This window comes from Lepisma saccharinum, chromosome 1 (genome assembly GCF_977018435.1).
Source record: "Lepisma saccharinum chromosome 1, izLepSacc3.1, whole genome shotgun sequence".
Classification (NCBI taxonomy): domain Eukaryota; kingdom Metazoa; phylum Arthropoda; class Insecta; order Zygentoma; family Lepismatidae; genus Lepisma; species Lepisma saccharinum.
In genome coordinates, this window is record NC_139229.1 from 26,622,843 (window position 1) to 26,647,266 (window position 24,424).

Genomic DNA, 24,424 nt, shown 5'->3' on the forward strand with positions numbered 1-24,424 from the left:
ACATTTGGTTAATAGCGAAGATGAGGATGAGTGATATGATACAATCATGAAGGGACGCTCACAGAAACGACTACGCCCGGGCCGGAATTCGAACCCGGGACTCCTGGCGTCGTTTAGCACATTTCGTTGAGCTTCTTGGTGATTTCAACAAAAACTTTGTTTAAGCTTCTTAGTAACTTCAACAAAAAAAGTAACCCTTACTCATTTTGGTAATTTAGACCATATTTTGATAACACTGAAACAAATGTACACGAATTCTCAAAGCATTTGTCGGCTATTTAGACAAATATTTGGGTAGCAGAAACTAATTTTTGGTTATTCTAAATAACGTTTTTTTCTTTGTGCAGACCGAAGGCACACGTGCAGCTTGTCGTTAGGGTTGTGTGATATCGACTGACTATCGATACACAATCAATATATCGAGTAACGGAATACTAACGATAATACCGAATAATACATCTGGTATCGATAATATCGGAGCAACCCCATCACTTCAAAAAGAATACATGAGCAGTTGACAATGTTCCACACAGACACGTGTCTAGAAATATATTTCGGGAGGGATTCAAACCAAGTGGCACACCAATAATAATTATTAATAACAACGTTTATAATTAACACGTTAATAAAATTAATCTGTCTATTCATAATAATAATTATTAAAACATGTAAATTAAAAAAAATCTGCCTTGGTCAGCATATTGTTTTTTTTCATATCATGGAAACAAGGCTTAAATGTAAATTAATTAACATTGTTATCACATGAATAGGTAAAAGACGGTATAAATATATAAATTTAATAGCACGTAGCCTATTCATTATTTAACTTACGCAAAGTTAAGATCGCTAAAATATGTATAAAAACAAACTGTCATAAAATAAAAAGGTAGAATATTTATTGAATAACAAAAAAGGATGTTAAATCTAGTTAATGAATAGTCCTTGGTTCCACATAGCATTCCTTAGTTTTCTTAATGTCCAAATCCGTTCTCGGTTGCGGCTAAATTACACTACTTCCCTCTGCCCTCGCACCAGATTCACAGGAATAAACTTCCATTCATCCCCGCCCCGCAGGAAGCAACTGCACATAGCCAACCTTCCCAGACCTTCACCCACGTTGCTGGCATGCGTTCAGGTTCCGAGTTTGTTAACCTTCAAGCCAGAGCCACACGCATCCATACAAATAACGATCCCAAGAGTCAGCGACTTCCGAGTACATATATTCAAGGCATGTCGCATTAAAAATATGCGATCTCACCGCCAAGCATATACTGGGCCTGAAAGTAAATCAGGGGAAAAGGAATCTTCGAAAAAAATCATCAGCATGAAACGAATTTATGTATAAATACAGATTTTTCATATTACGCTAAAATCATTTTTTTGGGGTTTTATCTTTGCGAATCGTGGTATGTAAGCTTGAAAAATGCTATTTCTATTTTTCACATTTTTACATATATTAGGTTTTAGAACAGTTATTTTTACACATAATTTCCAAACATTTTTCGACACGTATTCCATATTCACGCTATTACCGCATTTTCCCTTCTTGTGTTAAATACCAAACCTTTTCCTTTCATCTCTATTCTGTACGTTTTGTACTCTATCTTAAATCTTAACAATATATAATGCATGTTACTCTAATATTCTTGTCAACAATAGACAATGCAAGCTCAAGCTTTCGCAGTGAAATCCATTGTCTATTTTAAATATACTCCCATTACTTCATGCGACACTGAACGAAGATTCTGTCAATATAAAGGAGCAACACGAAGACAGTGACGTTTCAGCACTTTTGGTTAACAAAAAAGCAAGTACGTATTGTGTTTGAATTTTCCACTACAATGTAAACTACAGTCGGGACGCGCTAGCAACCGGCGTGGAACCACCCGCTCTGGTAGTGACGCGCCGTTGCCGGATTGACCTACTTCAGGATTTTGGCGAGCCCACAGACACGTGTAGGATTAAACATCTGGTTAAACAGTCAACAACGGGACCCTTCCATTGTTCTCATTCCGACTCTTTTCCTATTTAAAGGAACAACGTTAACTACTTCTGTTCTTTCATTCATTTTTTTATATTTTTACATACAGGTAGCTCGAAGCATTAATAACACATGTACCAAATGTATCATTAATGTTACGAAAATCGAACAATTGCCAAGCGTTTCGTTGTAATTTATTGAACTCTGTATTGCCAGAGCCTGTATTGTCATGTAGCTTCCAAAATTAACTCACTTCACACACCCACATGTGCCTCCCCGCTGGTACAGTGGTAGAGTAAGCGTCGTCGCCTTGTAATCAAGGAGTCCTGGGTTCGATGCCCTGTCGAGGCACACAGTGGTTCGGATCCCACTTCCAACTGTAGGTCCATTCCAGATTAGCCGTAGTGTGCTAAAAGTGGACTTTAAAACACCAACTCAATCAATCAATTCACACACAATTGATTCTTGATAAATTTTCTCCGTAATACAGTAACTCAGTTCTGTGAAATTCTGTTTTAGAGGTGAATTTTTGTACGTTCCGCAAAATATATTTTAAAAACGTGTTAACGAAACGAAGTTGTACGTAATTTGTTTATACGTAATTCGCCCTAATTTTCAAGAAATACATTTCATTTGTACGTTCTGAAGCTTCAACAATGTTACAGAAGTATAAATTCCATGTCTTTATAAAAGACGAACGCCGCGGCGTGACAAAGAAGGCAAAGAGAGGCGGCATGAAATCAAAGGAGAACGATTTGCCACAGTGTTGTTCATAACACAAGACACATTTTCTTTTGTTGGTAATTGTGATAAGATACAACACAAGTAAAAAGATGCCGGTAGCTGATGCTTGCAATGTACCATAATAAAAACACAACAAAGGTTCTTTCAGTGAAGGTTTTCGGTTGCTGTGTAGAGCAGGAAGAGAAAATGTTTCATGCTTGCCAGAAAGTAAAATTCACACGGGAAGTTAGCGTTAACCTACAAGAAACTTCAGATTCAAACTTCTAGATTCGTTAATTTATCACTTTACGACGGAAATAACATATATTAGCATACTGATACGTACGTGCTTAATTTCGCCTGACGTTTTATTTTTTCCAGAGCTTGCCGTCCGCCTGTTTGTGCGAACGTGGCAACGCAGAAAACCCCCAGCCACATGGCAGCCAACGAGGAGACAGAATTTGGTCACGTTCTGCGTTCTGGTTGCACACAGCTTCTTATCGCGGCCCGACTGTAATGCATTTGATTTAGCTAGGTGAGTGGGCCCCTTCTTTAATGATAATAGCCATTTTTCACAATTTGTAAGTCCATATTTTAACTAAAATAACGAATTATATCTTTACATTTCTAACACATTTTAATACATATAAATCCGTTCCCTGATCAATGGCGGCGATTGGATTCCAAACCTGGTGGGGCCCAGGTGCCAAAACTGGGGAGGCGGGGGGGGGGGGGTGGCGAGGATAGTTTACTTTTCCTTGGTACATAAGGTTTAGCATAGTGCGGGGGCAAAAGTGTGTGTGGGGGGGGGCAACTGTTGTTTTGGGATACGAAATCTTATCATTTTCGTTATTTCTCTCTTGTCTTCCGGCAAATTCTTTCATTATTATTATTCCTGCAAATAATTAAGTAACCTCAAATAACAAGGACTAGTGTTTTCGTCCAAACATTAATAAAGCATGGAAGTCGCGAGGGTTTGTTCAAGGGAACCCAATTCTTTCAGTGATCGTGCACATTTGCTTAGAATTTACCAAAAAAGCATAACCAAGCGTGTTTTGTTAATTCAAAACAATCAGATTTTGCTGTGGGCTGCTACTGATAAAAAGTCACGAACCAAAACTGAAAGGAAATGTATTTCCAGAGGAAAAAAAACATTACATCCAGAGTAAAAAGTTGTAAATTTTATTCGGGGTGTAAGGGGTGGCCCTTTATCAAAGACATCCAACTGTCTACCTGAATTCCAGGCAATACACCCTGGACTGCATTTTGCGGTGGCTCAGTCGGTAACGCGTCTGACTACCATGCTAAAGGTCCCGGGTTCGATCCCCGGCCGGTTCAAATCCGAGAACTTCTCTAACGTTGGAAGCGGCCTCGGCGTTCACCCAGCGTCGAATGACATGGGTACCTGGGGGCAACCCTGGAGGGTAAAGGCGGTCAGGAGCGTGATGCTAATCACATCACCCCCACTCACGACCGGATCAAGAAAGTGTGGGGCGTTACCCCCACACGCCTTCATGGCATGGTGCTAAGCACAGGGAAGCACTTTACCTTTTTTTACTGCATGTTGCAGACTAACGAGCTCCCATGGCCAGTATAATCGTCTATGGGACTTCCGTTGTATGCTGCCCATATGTGTTTGTCCTTCACTTACTTCATCATATCACGATTCATCCTCATCTTCGCAATTAGCCAAAAGTAGCAGAAATGCGAAGCAAAATATCAAATCAACCAATTCTGAATTTTATTCGAAGCTGGAGACGAGGATATATTTAACGACGTCCCGGTACCTAATTGGAACCCCCCCCCCACCCAGTCCCTCTGCGGAGGCACATATTTTGCGGGCCGACCAGCTGGCCCCACAAATTTCGAAAGTGAAACGGACGACGGAAACATCGAACAGGGGAGAGATCGATAAAAGCTCATGAGACCGCAATGCCCCCCGACGAGAGGCATCCTTCGACACATGGTTGTCTACGACCTGACATTTTGTCCTAACTAATTTTTTGCTCCACTGAACCCGTTGTGTCCTAACACGTTAATGAACGATAACGTTCTTCTGCTCTAAGATAATTAGATCTCAACACCTCTAGCCGATAAAAAAAAGACAAAAACAAAACATAAAAGCAATGCCATACTTATTGAACTTTTACGCTTATTATTATTATTGAACTAAACAAGGTTTACACCAATTTACAGAGTTCTTATTATTGCAGTACAATTTCTGATAGAACACACAGAATAAAATATTCCAATGTAGCCAATTTTCTATTGAATTGCAAATATGACATCGCAAACAAATCGAGCCTTTTATTATATTTTTCTATAGCATTATAGAGCGCACTCATTCTCCAAATAAGTGACCTTTCATGATATTTGTACGTGTTCTGCTCACATAAAGGCTCCATGCTTGGGTCGTGTTTTAATGTTCGGAATTGGTATTGTGAATTGTGAATGCCACAGAGGAGATCTGAGTTTGTCATTAAAAATGGTCTCGGGCCGTCCGTCTTTCCACATGGAATTGCTCTATTAGGTAAGTTTATGATTCGAACCTGGGTATTCACCTTCCAGTTTGAATTTCAAATATCGCAATAATTTTTACTGTACACGTTCTACATTTCCGGTATGTTTTTGAACTTCTGTATTCCACATGACAGAGCCAAATTCGAGCTTTTTACGCACTAGAGAATAATATGGTATGTTTAGTGTTTGTAAATAATAAATCCAAAAAACTTGTAGGCTTCGCTTATTATTTTGTCTAGATGATAAGCAAACGTTAATTTAGAATCGAAAAGAATTTCTAGATCTCTTTAGATTGACTGATTTGATTTATTTTACTTCGCTTTTTGTGTCACTTTTGGCTAATTTGCGAAGATTGGGATGAGTGATGAAATTGATGAATGAACACTCAAAAACATCCATGCCCAGGTCAGGATTCGAACCCGGGACCTCTGGCGTCGTAGGGCGATGTGCTCCGCCACGGGGGCCGGCCCTAGATCTCTTTAGGCTGTTGTTACACTTTTCTCTTTACCAAGTAAATCGGCAATTACAACTTAAATACTACACAAGCTATCCGCATGAGGATCATTTCCGAGTGATATAATGGTAAAGTTATCCCTCTGTGGACGCGGAGCGACAGAGCTCAACCCACTATCAACATCGGCCCTAGTAGACTGAGTCGATCAAAGAACCATTGTACTTGCCAGTAAATGCTCTCGGTACTTACTGACAAGAGGCGTGAATCCCAGAGCCACTTACGCACACACGGGCAGAAAAATACCTAATCTCTACATCATGTAACAGAGTTGTTAGAATAAATATTTTCTGGTTGAACGTTCTCGTTTAGTAATTTATTAGTAAAATTTTTGATAATTATAAACAAATAGGCCGAATTTGGGCACAATCACTGGTGGTCAGAAAAAAAAAAATTCTCGCCTACTTAACTGAATGTTTGGTCACCATTTCTTTTTATTCGACACAAATGATTGTTTCAGTCAACACTCATTCCTTGACGCCTACATGCAGATTTGGCAAGATTTTAAAATCTAAAGAAGCCAGCGTTGAAGCAGACCTCACACGATGAACCAATATTGATGCACAAATTTCACAGCTATTTGATGACTCATTCTGAACTAATTAACCTTTAACATCTGACATAATTCACACTCAATCTGGTTAATCTTCCAATACCTACTGTAGGTAAAGAAACATCATATGACTTATGCCATGGATTCCCGGCCGGTGTAAGCTGATTGAAGATGACTTCCGATCTTAGGGTAAATCTCTCTTGGTCCAGTTACAGGTCACTGCGAAATCGAAGCCTCCGCTGGATGTCACACGCCATAAAAAATCAATGAAGACTGGAGGGCGAAGGAGAACATGTGGCAGAAAAGATCTAAGAAGTGCTAAAACGACACCCGTACGTCGTCCACATTCTTATCTTCGACAGCTTTCCACAGGACAGCTCGGTAACGTATCCAAAACGAAGGGGTAATCCTAGAAGCTAACACTCATTGTCATGGAGATCCATCAGCGAGGATACAATGCTAGTAAATGGGTGCGTTCCGAAAGTCTTAACGAAACGAACGCATTCAACGAAAATGACTGGGCTCGTGAATCTGGTGAAACCAGTTATTTTACAGACTTATGGGACACTCTAGGGGAAAGCGCAGGGGCAGCGTTTTGTTTAGAGAAAGTTTCCGCATGGCGTCAGTGGAAGGAATGTCCTTATGGCAAAAAAATAAACTGTACTGTGGACACTGTTACTCATTTTAATCACATTCTAAGAACGGTCGAGGCATACTCATCTTGTGCACGTTGCTTCATATCGGTCTCTGTTAAATTATAATACATTTATAATACATTTACCGAACTAGTGCAATTTGAATCCATTAGCAGACGCTTTGTCTGCAAGGAGCAGACGATTCTCACGGAACAAACCAGCCTCCTGGCCCGTGCGTTCGGTGAATCTCGTTCTTGCACGAAACGCACGGAATGCGACTTTTGGGATAGCACAATGAAACTCACGAAACGCACGGAAGCACTTATGGGACAGCCAGTTACCATAACTCGTTTAACGCGTTAAACTCGTGCGACTTTCGGAACGGGCCCTATGACAGGCTGCTCAGTGAAATGCGATGTACCCTCCGACGCCTGCGCAGAACGGAGTGGGAGGAGCCTTCTCTGTTACGTCGAGTGATAGACCAGGCATAGACCATTCGTGGCCCCTCACTGTAGTGCCAAAGTTTTCCCCTCTTCTTCGAGGGTTTTTTTTCTGGGATAAATAATTCATCAATTAAATTATGCATTCGTTATTTTGGAAGTAGTTTAACTTTGGATGTTTTTCTGCCACTTCATTGCATTCTGCTACGCTAAAAATCTATTAGCTTTCTTTTCTTCTACTTTCACCTTCTAATGAGATTTCTGGTAAGTGCCACATATGCAGACACCAACACTAGGTTCACTATTGTAGTTCGAGTAACCGCATGGACGAGTACTTTCAGGGGGGCTGCGTTCCTCACGCGGCGCCGTAGACATGTCCTGGGCCCCACTCACCCCGGCGGTAGATTTAAAGTTTTGCATGTTCGACTTCTGGCTGTTATTTCAACGCCACATTTCCACCTGTTGGTGAAAATCTGAATTATTTTAATTTTCATCGGCATTGGCTTCACCATGGTCTGCACAGTCTATGTACCAAGTTTCAACGCAATTCGTTGCTATGAACGAGCTCCAGAGGACTCTGAGTAGGACAACTTTAATTATGGTCACCCTGTATAACATGAAGGTATGCAATATCAGCACAGGAACGAACTGTAGCTGGAACATCGTTTGGCAGTGTATCAATCTCAGAGTTCCAGATAACCCTTATCCATTATAATGGAGCCCCTTGCACCATATGCAACTAGCCTATCTTTCGTGCGATTCGGGTTGCCTACTTATCAGGATTCGGCATTTAAGCGCACAAGTGATTCCGAGTGTCCGAATTGAAACGCCCTAATTTCAAATACTTATATTAAACATAATATACAGGCAAGAACAGTGTGGTAGGTGGCACATGGTAGCTTAGTTGTGAAAATTTTAAATAGGTAATGAATGGTAAGGATTCGTTTATTTTGTATCGTTCCAGGGGGTGAAAAGTGAAAATGTCAGCCAATGCTGAAAAAGCTCAAACTGTGTGGTGGTACGCACAATTGGGATCCATTATTGCAAGAAATCCGTTCGTACACAAAATTTGGGAGAGCAATCTCACGTGACGCCGTACGAATGGATTTCTTGGGACTTGGTGCAAATGCATCTGCAACGCGCTGAACGTTTTCCTCTGATGTTGGTGATCGGCCACCACCATGCCTCTTATCGATAGATCCTCTCTCCAGAAACGCTGCTTTCCACGCCTTGATTCTCTTGGCATCGGGAGGGTCTATGTGATACTTTACACGAAACCGTCGTTGAACTGCAATAATGTCTGAAACCCAACACGGTGCGACTTAATACTGCGTTGATTGATTTCGTTCATTTTACTTCGCTTTTCTGCCACTTTTGGCTAATAGCGAAGATAAGGATGAGTGATGATATAATGAAATTGATGAAGGGACACTCACAAACAACACCCATACCGAGGCCGGGATTCAAACTTGCGACCCCAGGCGTACTAGCGCGTTGTGATAACCACTCCGCCACGGAGGTTGGCAACTCCTGACTGCCGCACCTCGTGCAAGCAGAAAGTTTCGCCTTCTGAGGTCGAAAGTCGAATGCCAAACCTAACCACACGGAAGTGCACAAACAGAAATCAATAATAAGCTATGCGCAATATCCGTAGGTAAACGGCGACGTGTGGTGTGTTGCCAGTGGCCGTAAGTAATTTCCGCTCTCTAGAAACGACTGTGAAATGTGTCAGAAGTTGTACAGGATCAAAGTCAGCCGCACAGCCAGGAATAACTTTTCAGACAACTACATTGCCATGAATTCAAGGGTAAAAAAAGCAGAGTTATAAATACATGTGAACACTGTTTCAAAAAAGGAAACAATATAATTTGGGTTTTCAATATATTTACATAGTTTACCTTTACTCTATCACGGCTATCTCTGGAGCAAGAGAACGAAAACAAGTCTCTGCGCCAAGTAGTGACGGCTCCATCAATGAACACGTGCGAGCAAATGGGATTGCGTGTAGGGGAGAAGCGACTGCCGCCACCAGCCCTCGCAGCAGCATGTACTGCTTCGCTCTGCCCACACGATTCCCCTTCTTTTCTGGCGCTATGCGCGACCTTGCTCCAAAGATAGCCGGGACAGGGTATACCTCCCTAGACTAATAGCAAATATGGTTAAGGTACAAAATAGAAAGAAACATCTCTGCCTTATCTAGGAATAGAACCTAGGACTTTTGACTCAAATGTGCTTACACAAAGTATATAAACCATTTGGAGATGATGGTAAATTCCACTCACCCCTTGAATCGAAACTACAGCTCCGCGTGGCTGTCAGATTATAATGTAAGGCTTATGTAATTCAAAACTGCTATATTATTATTATGGTTTATCAGGATATTCCAATACGGCACGTGCTTGTTATGGATAGGCTGCAAGTCCTGCTTACCACTAACATCTTTAGTTTGCCTTAAATACTTTTTACATTTTCATCCATTATTTCCAGGAAGGCACCAAAATGCCAAGCTCTCTTCCACGTAGTACACCCTGCACTGCACTTTGCAGACTAACGAGGCTCTGGCGTCTGGACTCACAGCCAGTATAATCCTCTGTGGGGCCAGAGTCCTGTCCATGTGTGTTTGTGGTTGTTCCTTTGTCTTACTACCAGTCATTCTCGTCTTCGCGATATTATTTCAGATTAGACCGAGACAAGGGTACACCAAGTCTCATCTTGGTACCATCGCTAGATCATTGGTTAGCACAGGGGTCCTGGGTTCGAATCCCGCCTCGGGCATGTAAGTTCCTGGTGAGTGCCCCTTCATCAATTTCATCATATCACACATTAGCCAAAAGTGGTAGAACAGCGACGCTAAATCACAAAAATCATCATATTGCGGCTTTGAATACACCTCCAACTTAATAGAAAATGATGGGGTAGTGGTAACGTCGTCGCCTTGTAATCAAGCGGTCCCGGGTTTTGATAGCCGGTGAAAGCACATAGTGATTCAGATCAAACTTTCAATTGTAAGTACAGAGTCCCAATTTGCCTACCCGTGCATAAAGTGGACTTACAACATAAAACTAAAGCCCGACTTATTAGAAACACACGTGTCATATCAACATAAACTTCCTAATCGTAGTGAAACGTCGCATGGCTGCATCCAACACCCTTGAGTCCGCTTTGGTCCAGTCCTGCGCGAAGTGTCCCAAAGAGGCGGGTCGTAAAAGCCTCCTCTGTGGCGGTAGTCGTTAACGAGAGACTCGTGGCACACAAGGATGACGCAGGGAGGAGTGTTCCGAGTGTGCCGCCGTGTGTAAATTCCCCATTACTCACAGCGGTCCCGCAGGAAACTGCTCGACGTGGGATGTAGGTTATTTCCGTGTTCCTTCCTTTAGGATAGTTACAATTCATTTAAACTTGGAAAACAGTTTCCAGTAATATCTCAAATCCAGATTGGTATTTGATATTACACACACACACACACACATTATATACGTGTGTGTATGTATGTATGGATCTATCGGACTTGAAAAGACCCAATTCATAACATGACCATTCATCATCCTCATCGTCGCGATTAGCTAAAGTAGGCGTAAACGCGACGTGAAATAGATAAATGAAGCCAAAACGTACTGAACTTGGAAGTGAAACTGGTACCTAACCCTTTAAGCTTTGCAACCCACATTACAACAAATTACGTCACTTTATACTCTGATGGGTTAATGGATGCAGGATCTATTTTTGTTTCACTTCCCTTTCCTACAACTATAGGTTAATGGCAACGATGTGTATTAAATTAGAGGAGAGAGAGAGAGAGAGAGAGAGAGAGAGGTGTAGGTCTCCTTTCTTCGTCTTTATATTTCCGTCCCTTTCTGTCCTTTATTTTTTTTCTTTTGTTCCTTTATCTTCTTTCTCTCATCTTCCCTTGGTTCTCGTTTTATTTCTTCCATCTATCTCTATTCTCTTTTTATTCCATGTATCTCTTTGTTTTCTTTCATCTATCTCTCTTCTTTTCTTTATTTTTCTTCCATCTCTTGTACATTTTAATTCCTTCCCTATTTTCTCTTATCTTTTATCTTCTATATCTGTGTTCTCTATTCTCTTTTCCTTTTCTTCCACCTATCCCTCTTCTCTTTCTATTCTCCCATCTCTCTCTCTCTCTGGCTCTTGGCGTCGTGGTGTGATAAGCTACCATCTTTCCGCACTGGCATCTACACGATAATCCTTACGCAATTCCTGCAATGAGAATTTCCAACGAAAGAACTACGCTGAAGGCAGTACGGAACAAAGCTTTCCGCAGTGAAGGCATTTATAGTGCTGACGTGGGAAGAGAAGCAGGGAAGACAATCACGGCCGGGAAGCAATGAATCATCTGAATAATCTCATTTCAATTTACGACGCAAACAGTTTCCTCTGCTCTTTCTCTTGGCTCTCTTCAAGCACACGTGCATCTATCTCTCTCCGTATTATTTCCTTCTTGGTCTCAGCTGTCAACATTGAAGATTCGACTTACGACTAAGTATAGGCCAACCTATATTTATTTATTTAAAACATTTCCAGCGAGGGGGTAAATTCCAGCAACTTAGGACTGGGATATTCGACATACAGTTCCGTCCCCAAGAGTAAAAATTAGCAACCCGAAGGGGGAATTCCCTCTCAAATTGCATCCTGGCTATACGTGTCAGAACCCTCCCCTCTTTGTACTTACTTCTCTTAATTTCAAATTTTCTACCCACAATGACGTTACAATACTTCTTCAGCATCTGAACAGTCCCTTCTAAAAACCTTCAATGAATCAGGTACACAATGCAATTACTACACAGGATTATCCTCGATGCAGGTCAGGCGCCAGAGCTTGGTTAGACTGCAAAAGGCAATCTAGGGCGTACTACGTGAGAGAAGTTGAAATTTGAATGCCTTCCGAAAGAGTCATCCCTTACACCCCTTAAAAACTTTCTGGATGATGCTATGTATCGCTATTCTGGGCACTCGTACTAAAGTTTTGAAAAATCATGTTACAAAATGTGAACTCGCATTATATATAAAGCTAATCCTGTGTAACCATGAAGGCACATAGTGGGATGTGAATGCATGACAACACATTCTCGATCTCAGTTATGTTATCTGCACCAGGCTCCGGTTACTTTTTGGCCCCTCTAATAAGAGGCTGGGAAGAACCAGAACCGCTTATCGTGAGGCACTGTCAGAGGCATTTTCACCCGAGTCCGAGAATCGAACCCGGGTTTCTCTCGTGCTAGTCAGACGCACTATCGACTGGACCAGGACTGAAACCAGAACCCTTTTCAAATGCCAACAACGACGAACATATCCTCGCAAAAGGACAATATTTACAAATTAAAATGCGAGCGGTATAATTAACGTTTCAAACAGTCCATTTAATGATAAGATAGGCTAATTGGGACCGGTCCTACAGTTTCGGTGCGATACGAATCACTTCGTAATGTATTCCGAACCCGAAACACATTGATTACAAGGCAACGGCATTGTCACTACGCCACCGGGGAGGTCAGTGGTCGATATAAATGCACCAAGGAGAGTCGACGGGTCTCTTCGAAAATGAATTCTGGATATAAATGGCAATGAAACAATTTATGGCACTGACACCACATTTTTTAAAAACACGAAATGCTAGGTAAACAATACAATATACATAGCACCGTTCGTTACTATTTCAACGGGAGAGCTGGATACAAGTTTGTAACTAATAAACGCAATGGACACAGAGAACAATACAACTAGCACTGATATAACCATCTATTGTATTAAAAGGAAAAAAAAACAGTTCCGAAAGAAGAGAGCTTGATTACTTGAAGCTCGATTAAACCTGTAATACTCGTAACTGTAACACCTCGTAATAGGGAGGTGTAATGTTGGTTGTAGAATATAACAGCAGCCTATTCGCATGCTGCAAAATGACAATGTTGTATATGACGTTCAAAGGATTGCAATTAAAATGTTACGTGATTTTGCAGTTTTGCACCACGAGTTTATCCAGAATTTTCTATCCGAGGGCTGTAAGTTCGTGTGCAGGAGGGATATAAGGGTAAATTTAAGGCGAAAATGAGCATAAATTGGTCCTTTGTCGTGTGTGGATAAATCACTGATTTGCACTCGTGAAAATATACGGCGACAAGTCCCTATCAGCAACTATGTGAAGATCAGGTCTTAAACAAAACAAAACTCCTCGAGTAAAATCTCATTATGTGGAGATAAACTCCTAACTTAGACTAAAAAAACACACACACACACACATATATATATAACAGTTATATATATCCGACGACTAAAATTTAAATAGCTATGGTAAAAAGCTGAAACTCTAATGTGGCACAAATGAACAAAACGCGACCACATTGAGGAAAACATACTAAATGAAAATAGACAATTCGCCTATTACTTCTGCTGTTGGATGTACCTCAGGTTGTGGGGGGCAACATAACTATACACACACACAGACATGTGCGCGCGGTCTGGCGTATGCAGGGAGAGCTGATGTGGCTACAGCCCCTCCGAAAGCAGTAAAGAACCAAAATGATGAATGCAAACTCCTCTTAAAATTATACCCAATTTTGCTTTTGAACAACTTTTGAACGAAAAGTTACAATTGGTAATATCGAAATATTTTTATTCTGTATCCTGCCCCCAAAAACGCAGCTATGCAGCATCCATCCAACATTTATATTATTTATATTAATGCCTCGTATTGGAGATATCCGTTTTCTGTAGAGGGCAAATAAATAAATAAATCTTTACGATTCTGGACCCCTCCGAAAAAAGTTCTGCGAATTCTAGTGTCAGGCAGTGATGTGTTCGTCTATTGGCAAACGTATTAGAACATCATTGTAAAAAGGGCGCTAATCAAGTTTTAATTCACTATACATGCTAACAACACTGCCTTGTTTGTGACCTCAATCCTACTACGTCATCATAGGTGACGGAACTCGAATCAACAATGCTCCCGCTCCCCTACCTCCGTTTCGGCGACACACGTAAACAAACGGCCACATAAACATGTCAAAGGTTATACAAATACACTTCGATCGGACAAAAGAAATGTACACTGTTGTGAAAATTGCACCGCACGCATTTCGCAAATGCATGATCGCTATGAATATGGAATTAGGCACGTGGCAACCGGCAAAAAATATTCCTTCCCGTTTACGTCTGCGCACAGTATACGCGAATATCACCCTACGGCAATGCATAAAAAGTACCTGGCCATGTCAAGTCCCCCGTGGGTGTCGGTTGCTAGTTGCTCTTACCCGTACAATCCAAGCATTCGGTAGCTCTCTGCAGGAAACGCAGGCACATGAACCAAAAATCAGCGGGACGAAGATTTCACAGACAAAAACGAGGCACACACGTGGCTTACAGCATGAACTGCAGTCCCGTACGAAGATCTTGCCAAATATAGCTCGTCCCAGATCACCGAGAGTCCTTGCCCAGTAGACATAATAGCCGGCCTGTGCTGCAGCGTTGCTAACTGCGTGTCGGAAAGAACCCTACACGATCAAAAAGGTAAAGCGCACATTGCGCCGTGCTTTGAAGGCGGTAGGACACCGCACGTTCTCGATCGCTTTTGGAGACGATGTGATCAGCATCACGCTCCGGCCGCCTTTATCCTCCATTTATTTGAGGCTGGGTGTATCCCAGACCCGCTTTATGCAGCAGGGGTAAGGCCGGAGATTTCCGACGTTAGATCACTCACCCGTGGAATCGAACACGGGGCTACCGAGTATAAATCAAGACACCCTACCGACTAGACCGACGCGGCTCCAAAGGACCATACAGAATATGAAAATGCCGATATTAGCGTAGTGCGTTACAGAGCCATTTCCAACAAATAGATGAACAGCTCCTTCTTGCAATCCATCCTTCATCCCTCGTCACGGTGAATCTACAGGCATTGAAACCACTGTAATGTTTAAGCCAGATAAATTGGAACATTTGGATATTTAAGTCTAACAATTCTAGCTTAATCGCGACGATCTAGATGAACAATAATTGATTGATTTGGATATTTTACGACGCTATTCTACCTCTTGGCTAATCGCAGCGATCAGGATTAGTGATGATATGATGAAACTGATGAAAGAATACACACAAAGAACACCCATGCTTAGAGCGGGATTCGATCCCGAGACCCCTGGTGCCGGAGCGAGCTGTGCTAACCACTTAGTGGGAGGCTAAGGGCCCCACGAATTTTCCACGTAATAAATGCCCAGCCAAGTCTGTGGAACAACAGTTTGCTTAATAACCGTGATTTAAGTGTTAAACAACGCTTTCTCTTCAAAAAAATATTTTTTCTCTTTCGTTTGTTTTAAACCCACTTTATGCACAGATACGCTCATTGGGATTGAACCTACAGTTTAACGTAGCATCCGGATCACTTTGTGCCTGCTTCCGACGCGGATCAAAATAGGGACCCTTTGACTAAAGGAGCTTTCAGACCGAAACGACATGACAGGCTGCACGTGTCGCTCGGACTGGGCCGTTTTCTCAATATCATGCATCGTGTCGCCTCGGATTGTTGGTAGCGCATGCTTGCTTCGAGACTGAAGTGCTCGTGCCGCTTGTCGTTTCGGTGCCCCCAACTCCCTGTCGTTTCAGTCTGAGGGTGTTTCCCGACCGAAGCGACAAAGGACACTGAGAATTCACACCGAAGCGACAAGAGCCACGAGCCCATTCAGTCTAAAGCAAATCGTTCACCGCGTACGCGTGAACAACAGACCGAAGCGATACGATACACGGTACTGAGAAAACGGCCCAGTCCGCGCAGCTTTTCGTATCTCTTCGGTGCATTGATTACGGAGGGTCTGCGTCCCAAGTGACACGTGTCGCTTCGGTCTGAGTCCCAAGTGACATGTGTCGCTTCGGTCTGAAATCTCCCTACGATGGACCTGAAGGATGGTCAACAATGGATTGATTAATCTTGCTCAAGATATGATATAGGTGGAAAACATGTTGCTCCGGCAAGAAACCTTCGGGTTAAGAGATGCCAGTGTGAGTGAATTGGCGCTTGTATCTCACATGGTGCTCTGGCAGTTGCGATTGTTCCATGACGTTTCCGCTTTTACAGTAAAATTGCAGTGTCGGAAAAAAAACTGAATATGGGAGGATATTATAGCGGTTGGCAACGTTGCTACACTGTCGGATATCTCCGGCGAAATTCGTAGCACCTCTCACTGCGCAGGTCTCAACTCACTGCAGAAAGCCGATCAAAACAAAAGTTCTTTGACGCACGACACGTACGAACTCAAAATATCACGTTTACGTCGCCCGTTTTTGACACCGTCGATGACAACTGCTCCCTTTGTCGTCACGTCACCCAGCTCCCGTACGTGATCGGAGGGAACAGTCGACCACGCGACGTACGCGATTCCGTGATCCCACGATTACGTCCAAAGTTCAATTTTGCCGTGACCCGCACGGCCACGGCTGAGTCATGAATTCGCGGGCGCAGTCAAAGGGGGGCAAGGGGGGGGCAAGATTATGCCACGCCCCAAAATCTTTACACTAGGGTTAATACCCTCCAAGGCTCCCTTCGATATACACATGTAGAACGTAACATGGTACACGGGATCATTCTAGAAATTGGCGAGTGGGAGTTAATATTTTAATTGTGTGAGTATTATTAGCTGATACATATTACTAACGGTGCGTCCGTATTGAGGTTAATTGCACCATTCTTCTTATAAGGGGACATAAGCACCTTGACAAAACCGGAACTAATTTCGACCAGCGAATCAGAAGTGTTCCAGGTTAGTCGAAGGGTCAAGGCTCTTGCCTTTGGTGCGAGCGGTCCCGGGTTCGATCCCTCGTGAGAGTCCAGTATTTCGGTGTTGACCCAGCAACGTGAAGAAAACAGCGGCGATGGGACTCGAATCGCTGACCACGTGTCACCCAATGAAACAGCTTGGGTTTAGTTTGGAATGAAACGACGAACTATTTTGAATAAAACAAATTTGTACAAATTAATACTTGTCCAAAAACTAAAAATCATTACGCTATTGTTAAAAACTGTACATTGAAACTCAACACACAGATTGGTGGCATCGGACAATACTACAGTCCACATTGGCTGTGGTTCCAGACACTAGGACATCGTTAACATGTGCGAGCAAGAGCTAATATTATTATAGATGTGATTAAAGTAACATATATATTATTTATTATCAAAATGTTGATTTATTACACAAAAACCATGTAAAGTTTGTCAGTCTGTTTAAATTCACTTTACGATCAGACAGGTAATCGAGACAAGATCACCCAAATACTGGGAACCGAACCCAGGACCCTGTGGTTACAAGAAAACGGATTTAGGTACCACCTTATCGAAGAGCCTCAAAATACGTGTCGTTCACAGTATCATCATATAACTGCAGGGTGTTACAAAAATTTATATTTCCCAATGAAACAGAAGTACACCTAAGGCGTAGGCTGAGGTATGGGAACTTGAAGGTAATTATATTATATGAATTAGGTTTTTACGTCGCTTATCTGCCATTTTTGGCGACGGTGGGGATGAAAAGTGGAGATTGTTGAGGTGAAAATCACAAACACGCATGGATGACACAAGACAAGCTCTTCAGAGCATTATCCTGGACAGGCGCCAGAACTTCGTCGGCCTGCAAAAAATGCAGTCCAGGGTGAAATATTCAAGGTAACTCAACCGACCAAAATACGTTGTCTGATTTATTTGGTTTACTTATGTGTGTGACAATGATTATGAGCATTATTGAAGCATGCACAGCAATTTCATAATCGTGTAGTAACGATATGAGGAGGAAAAAGAGAGAAAGAGAAAAGAAAGACAAAGAGAAAAGAAAGAAAGAGAGAAAGGGAAAATATAGAGAATAGAAAAGTAAGAGCAAAGGGGAAAAAGAGAAAGGGAAGAAAAAGAAATATAAAGGGAAAATAAAGAAAGGGAATAGAAAGAGAAAAGAAAGAGAGAAAGGGAAAAGAAAGAGAGAAAGGGGACAGAAAGAGAGAAATGGAAAATAAAGAGAGAAGGGGAAAGAAAGAAAGGGAAAAGAAAGAAAGGGAAAAGAAAGAGAGAAAGGGATAAGAGAAGGGGAAAAGAGAGAAAGGGAAAAGAGAAATGGAAAAGAAAGTGAGAAAGTGAAAAGAAAGAGAGAAGTGGAAAAGAAAGATAAAGGGAGAAGAAAGAGAAATGGAAAAGTAAGGGAGAAAGTGAAAAGAAAGAAGGGGAAAGAGAAAGGGAAAAGATAGAAATGGAAGATAAAGGGAAAAGAAAGAGAAGGGGAAAAGAGAAAGGGAAAATAAAGAGAGAAAGGGGAGAAAAAAGAAGAAGGTGATGGAGTATTATTTTATCTACCAGTGTTTATTTTTCCTTGTTTGCACGTGTCAAGTTTTTTTAAAAAGGATCTTACAGGGGCAAATATAAACTCAATCCAAGTCCATTAAGAACACATTGTCGAAACGAAAATAAATATTAGTTTCTTTTATGTAAAATTTGTCAATTTAAGTACTAACACACAATACTTTTAAATGAATTGGCAACTTGAAATTAGCGTACGCATTGCTGGAATGTAATGTAGCTAAATACTGAAAAGTTTGCATGTAGGTACTGAGAACCCATACTGATTTACTGCTTTGGTTTATTTTACTTCGCTTTTCTGTAAATTTTGGCTAATCGCGAAGAGGAGGATGAGTAATATGATGAAACTGATGAACGAACACTCACAAAGAACACCTATGCACAGGCCTTGACACGAACCCGGGACCCCTGGCGTCGTAGCTCGGCGTGATAACTACTCCGTCACGGAAGTCTGCTGAGTAATAAACAATTTGGCGAGAAGTGATATAAAAATCGAGTAAGGTTGCAGTAAAAAAATATCCCTTACGTTTTCTTCTTTGGGAACACGGTCCCTGTGACGATGACTTGGATAAGCATCTCGCGAGGACCTATGAATCGGGGCTTTATAAAGTAAGTGTAATTCGTTAAGTGGGATGAATGACTTCTGGACATTGGACTGTGTGTAGGCTGCTTGCTTAAAAGGACTGAAGCCATGGCAACAGTTATAACACTGTGGTACAAATCTCGATTTTTACGTTGCTTCTCTGCCTCATCGCGACGATGAGGAAGAATGCAAATAAGACGAGACACACGCCCAGGCTAGGACTCGAACTTGGAATCCAGTGGAAGACAGCAAGTCGACCACTTATGGCTGAATCAAACGAGGCTAGATTTCCTGCTGGACTTTAGTTTTCGCCTCACACGGTATTCGTTATAGTACTTGTTGGTAGCCTTTTATTCCCAAATGGTATTGCGCAGACGGACGACTTAAGGAAGAACATTGTAGACTAGAATAGGTACAGCTACTATTTTGCTACAATTACGAAAATTAACGTTTTTAATAATCTGGTATTAATAAAAAAAATGCTCAACTAAATATGTCAAACATTTTATGGGTAATAATAAGAATTTTCATTATCTGCTAATCACATCTGTCGTCTACAAATCTCATCGCTTTGGCTAAATTCCTAAATATTAACGAATACGAATGCACATCATCTGTTTTTCTTTCATCGAGCAGTGAAAAAAACAAAAAAACAAGCAACACTCGGAAAGCACAGAAAAAAAAACTTTTCCTTTGTCAAACTCACAGATTATCTTCACGTGACCAAACTTTCGCTCTGATTGGCTCTTTCACAGAATCTAGTAGAGAAAGCCAGTTGCAATTAGAACACGGCCTAGTCGTCAAAACCAGACTAACTGCCAGCCAGGTAGCAAGTCCAACGCCAACTAGGGCATTCCTACTGAATATCCAGTTCCGTGTGATTCGGCCTTTAGTCGAGGCAGCTAACATATAATATAGTGTCTGTATTACGTAGCGTGTACAGCATGAGGCAAATAAATATATATATATATTGTTTCCAAGGGAATGAACTGTACTGACACTGGATCAGAAGTTGTCCACTACTTATTTGGCGATTTTTCTTTCAATTTTCGAACCTAACATTGCAATAAACGCGAATGAACACAGTAATTCCCAATCTGCCTACTACGTATTACGTTTCCTGCTGGTTGTTCACATGGCGACATGTCAGCCGATACGCGAAACAATCGACGAGATCCGTTATGATGGCAGGATATGAACATTAAGTGTTCATTCACTGGCATAGAGTAATGTAATGACGGTAGAAACTCACGACTTAATACGATTCATTGTTCTGCAAGAGAGATGTACTATTAGCTGAGAAAATTGCTAACCTAAACGCAAAAGGGGGGGGACCCTTTTGCTCTCCTAGTACAGACGGAATTATACTTGTTAATGTGTAACATGCAGTCGCGAGAGTGTACGCCCATTTTATGCTCAGTTAAGCTAATCGGGACTGGACTTGCATTAAAGTGTGATTCGAAGCACTATCTGGCTCCACCGGAGAACGAACCCAGGACCCCTAAATTACAAGGTGACAGCATTACCAGTACACCACTGGGGAGGCCCGTATGCTACGAGCAGTGGTGTGCCAAAGGGAGGGTTGATGGGGATCTAGCGTCCCCTTTGGCACAGAATTCCTATATATATAAGGAACATCAAAGGCAGGGAAAGGTAGCAAAATGAGGACTACTGAGTACTAAAAAAAAAGTACACTTAACCCCTTCGTTTCGAAAATCCTGGGCACGCCACTGGTTACAAGAGGTAACAATGTTTTGAGCGTTCGAAGTAGGTCGTGAGAGAGGGAGGGGGGCAAGCAGCACTATGCATGGTATCGAGACAAGCTTGTTCAAAAGTCTAGTTTCGTTTGAGACTTCAGTCTCAAAGAATGCAAATTAAATAAAAATTGAATAGGCTCACTATGCTATCCTCCTGTGCATTTGCTTTATTTTACTTCGCTTTTTCGCCACGTGTGGGTTGTGGCTAATCGCAAAGATGGGAATAAAAAGTGATGAGATGAACAAATCCAATGTAAACAAATGCACGTGACTTTGCGAAAACCCTTATTGGTTAATTCCTATGCCAGCGCAGGAATATGGTGCATGTGGTAAAGTCATACAAATCAATTCAGTTACTGTACCTTTTGAGAAGGCGTTCAAAAGCCAACCTCACTTCCACGTTGCGCACATCGGTAACCGCTACGTTTCAGGCTAACGAGGCTCTGGCGCCAGGAATCAAGCCCGTATAATCCTCCGTAGGGCTTGTGTTGTGTCGTCCATGTGTGTTTATGATTGTCCGTGTCATCGCGATTAGCCAAAAGTGGCAAGAAATGCGACTTTAAATAAACCAAATCAAAACAGAACATCAGTTACTGAAGTGAGGTTGTGTACCCAAATTTTAATGAGGATGAGTGATGATATGACGACGGGACACTCGCAAACAACACCCATGCCCAGGCCAAGATTCGAACTCGGGACCCCTGGCAATGTAGCACGCTCAGCTAAGCACTCCGCCACGCAGGTCGGCTCATAGGTTCCATAAATCTATGGAAGATTCGAGTTACGAATTAACCAAATGTCACGTAAGTCCCATGGTTTTGTTTAGCTTCTTTCAGTGGACGTAAAATAGAATGATACGATGAACACTGAATGCTGTGTCCCCCGCATAGAGCTTTCAACACTGCAGTCACAGTCCATACAACACTATCCGCGTTGACACAGCTCCCACTTCCAATGTTACACACACAAAAAAAAATACTCACATGATAAAAGCCTACGAAACAGCGCCATGCATCGCACTCAACGACAGAGATCAAACTGAATGAGGCTAACTCGTTGAGTCACGTGTTTGTGGCAATTCTCTTTCAGTGCACATCCTCTGATGCTACTCTGTCCACTATATGCATGAAGTTACTGCAAACAAACAGTTGCACAGGAACGTGTTTAATGGGAAGGGGGGGGGGGGTTACAATCGACAAGGAGCTGCGGTGGTCTACTCGGTAGGGTGTCCGACTGCCACGCGGGAGACCCAGCATCGAATCCCGGGGTGGTTGATCTATGGTCGGAATTAGTCGGTCCCCGCATAAAGCGCCTCCGGGGCTCACCGAGCGTCAAACCAATGGGTACCTGGGGGCAAACCTGGTGTCTAAAGGCGGCCGGAGCGCGATGCTGATCACATCATCTCCAAAATTACAGACATCGAGAATGTGTGGAGCACGTTGGTTATGTGCACGGGGAATTTTATCTTACCTACCTTTACCTTACAATCTACAAAGTTAAACTTCCATGTGTGGAGGCCTGAGTATTAGCGTGTGAAAACATGCATGCACACAAGAGTGTGAACACGATCATTCCATTTTAAAACAGCACACATGCATGAATTTTTATGGCCTTGAACTGCTAACAAAAAATGCATATTCACAAAACGCGGCTGCAGCTACAAGTAGTTTGCAGCAGTGCGTACTGCTTTGCTCCACTCACTAGCTCTCTCCCCTTCTCTACCTTTATGCGCGGCTTTGCTGCACAGATTTCGGAGACAGAGTGTACGTCTACTTTCATGTAAGTTTGATTTATTTAGTAATAACATTTCTATGCAAAGAATCTATTATGTAAAGTGCAAAATAGTTTTCTGAAAATTCTTTTCAAGAATTGAATTTTTGTGAGTTCTGCTGCACAAAAGTGTTCCCCTCCAACAAATTAAGTATCGCCCGTCCCTGCGCCATTACACAAATACACGTGACTAGCAAGAAATCCTATTGGTTATTCCAATGGCAGCTGTGCAGAAATCTTGCGCTTAGGAATATAGTGCGTGTGATAAAGCCGCACAACTGCCGGGGCTGATATGTTGCGCAGAGTGGTTCGAATCGCACTTTAAACTGTAGGTCCAGTCTCAATGTAAGGCTGCGTCTCAAGAGCTGCCCACAGCAGTCGCTACGGGATGGCCACAATATCCGGATAACGGATATCTGGACTTCACATATTCCGATATCCGAACAATATCGGGATAGTACGGATATTCGGATAATCCGCGTATGAAACTAATACGGTTGGTCCTGATATCCAAATATTCAGATAACACTAGGGAACAAATTTAAACTCTTTGTCTGTATTTTCGATGAAATAACGTGTTCTTTACTAATTTCGTTGCGAGCTATTCAGAGAGTCTCAAAATTTGAATATCACGTCACATTTCCGACATATACAGGGTGTCCCAAAAGTCACGGAACCGAGATTTTGAACGTTCGTAACTTTTTTACAAAAAACGATAGACACATGAATCTTGTACTAGTTATTAACTTTATAACTTTATCTATATGGATACTGTATAAACATTAAACACGAAAATAATTCTCTGCATGAACGTTCAGTATGGAATAAAAGCTTGTGAGGTGTAAAAAAGTATTGTAGGGAGGAAAGAAAATCATGGATAAAAGACAGATATGGAGTCGCTTGCAATAATTATTGATGTGTGTCGATTGATAAATTAACGATACATTTTTATGCATTCTATGCATAGAAAGTAAGAAAAAAAGTAAAGTTCCCCCGTGCATGCAGTACCGTGCAATAAATGCATATTAGGGGATGCGGGAGTAATTATCTGCATTACAGACTATTATGGTGTTAATCTGTTAATTATGCCATATTCATAAAAAATATGCCTTTCTAAAAAAAAAATACGATGTGTAATGGCAACATTAATCGTGTCAGAGTCCAGTACCAGGTGCAGTGACATCGGACTATGTTAATCAATTAATTTCCGGATGAAATAAAAGATTTGAAATTTATCTCGCAAAAAAGTGACCTATCTTTTTCTATCTAACGCTATCTTTTATATTTGGAAGAACCTTCCTGGTCAAGAGAAATGTTCAATTCCACTGTGGTGGATAGTGATTTAGGAATTGGGAATCCCTCACTATGTGGTACCGACTTCGGCACATCGGCATACACACATGCTTTTATTCTTCGAGAAATAGCCACGCGTTACAGTGCGACAAAAATAACAATCTGTCATGTGGTCCCGTGGTTCAAGCCATATCATAGATACATTAAAAGGCATTGAATGAATACGATTCAACCATTCTCTTAGTGTTACGGCACAACTATGACATGTAGGGGAGAGTGGGGCAAGTGAGATCCCTTACGAAACGAAAGGTTAT

General features: G+C 41.8%; 1 protein-coding gene across 10 annotated transcripts in view; it reads right to left on the reverse strand.

Annotated features, from left to right (window-relative positions):
• Nucleotides 1–24,424, reverse strand: part of Spn (protein phosphatase 1 regulatory subunit spinophilin) — a 182,201-nt gene that overhangs the window by 96,498 nt on the left and 61,279 nt on the right. Inside the window, exon 1 of one of the 10 annotated variants that reach the window (XM_083129978.1) lies at nucleotides 14,629–14,798. The exons of the other annotated variants lie outside the window; for them this stretch is intronic. Within the exon in view, the coding sequence (XP_082986104.1) occupies nucleotides 14,629–14,677 (49 nt within the window). The 5' untranslated portion in view covers nucleotides 14,678–14,798. Of the gene's footprint in view, nucleotides 1–14,628; nucleotides 14,799–24,424 lie in introns of those variants that run through there. 10 annotated transcript variants of the gene reach the window in all.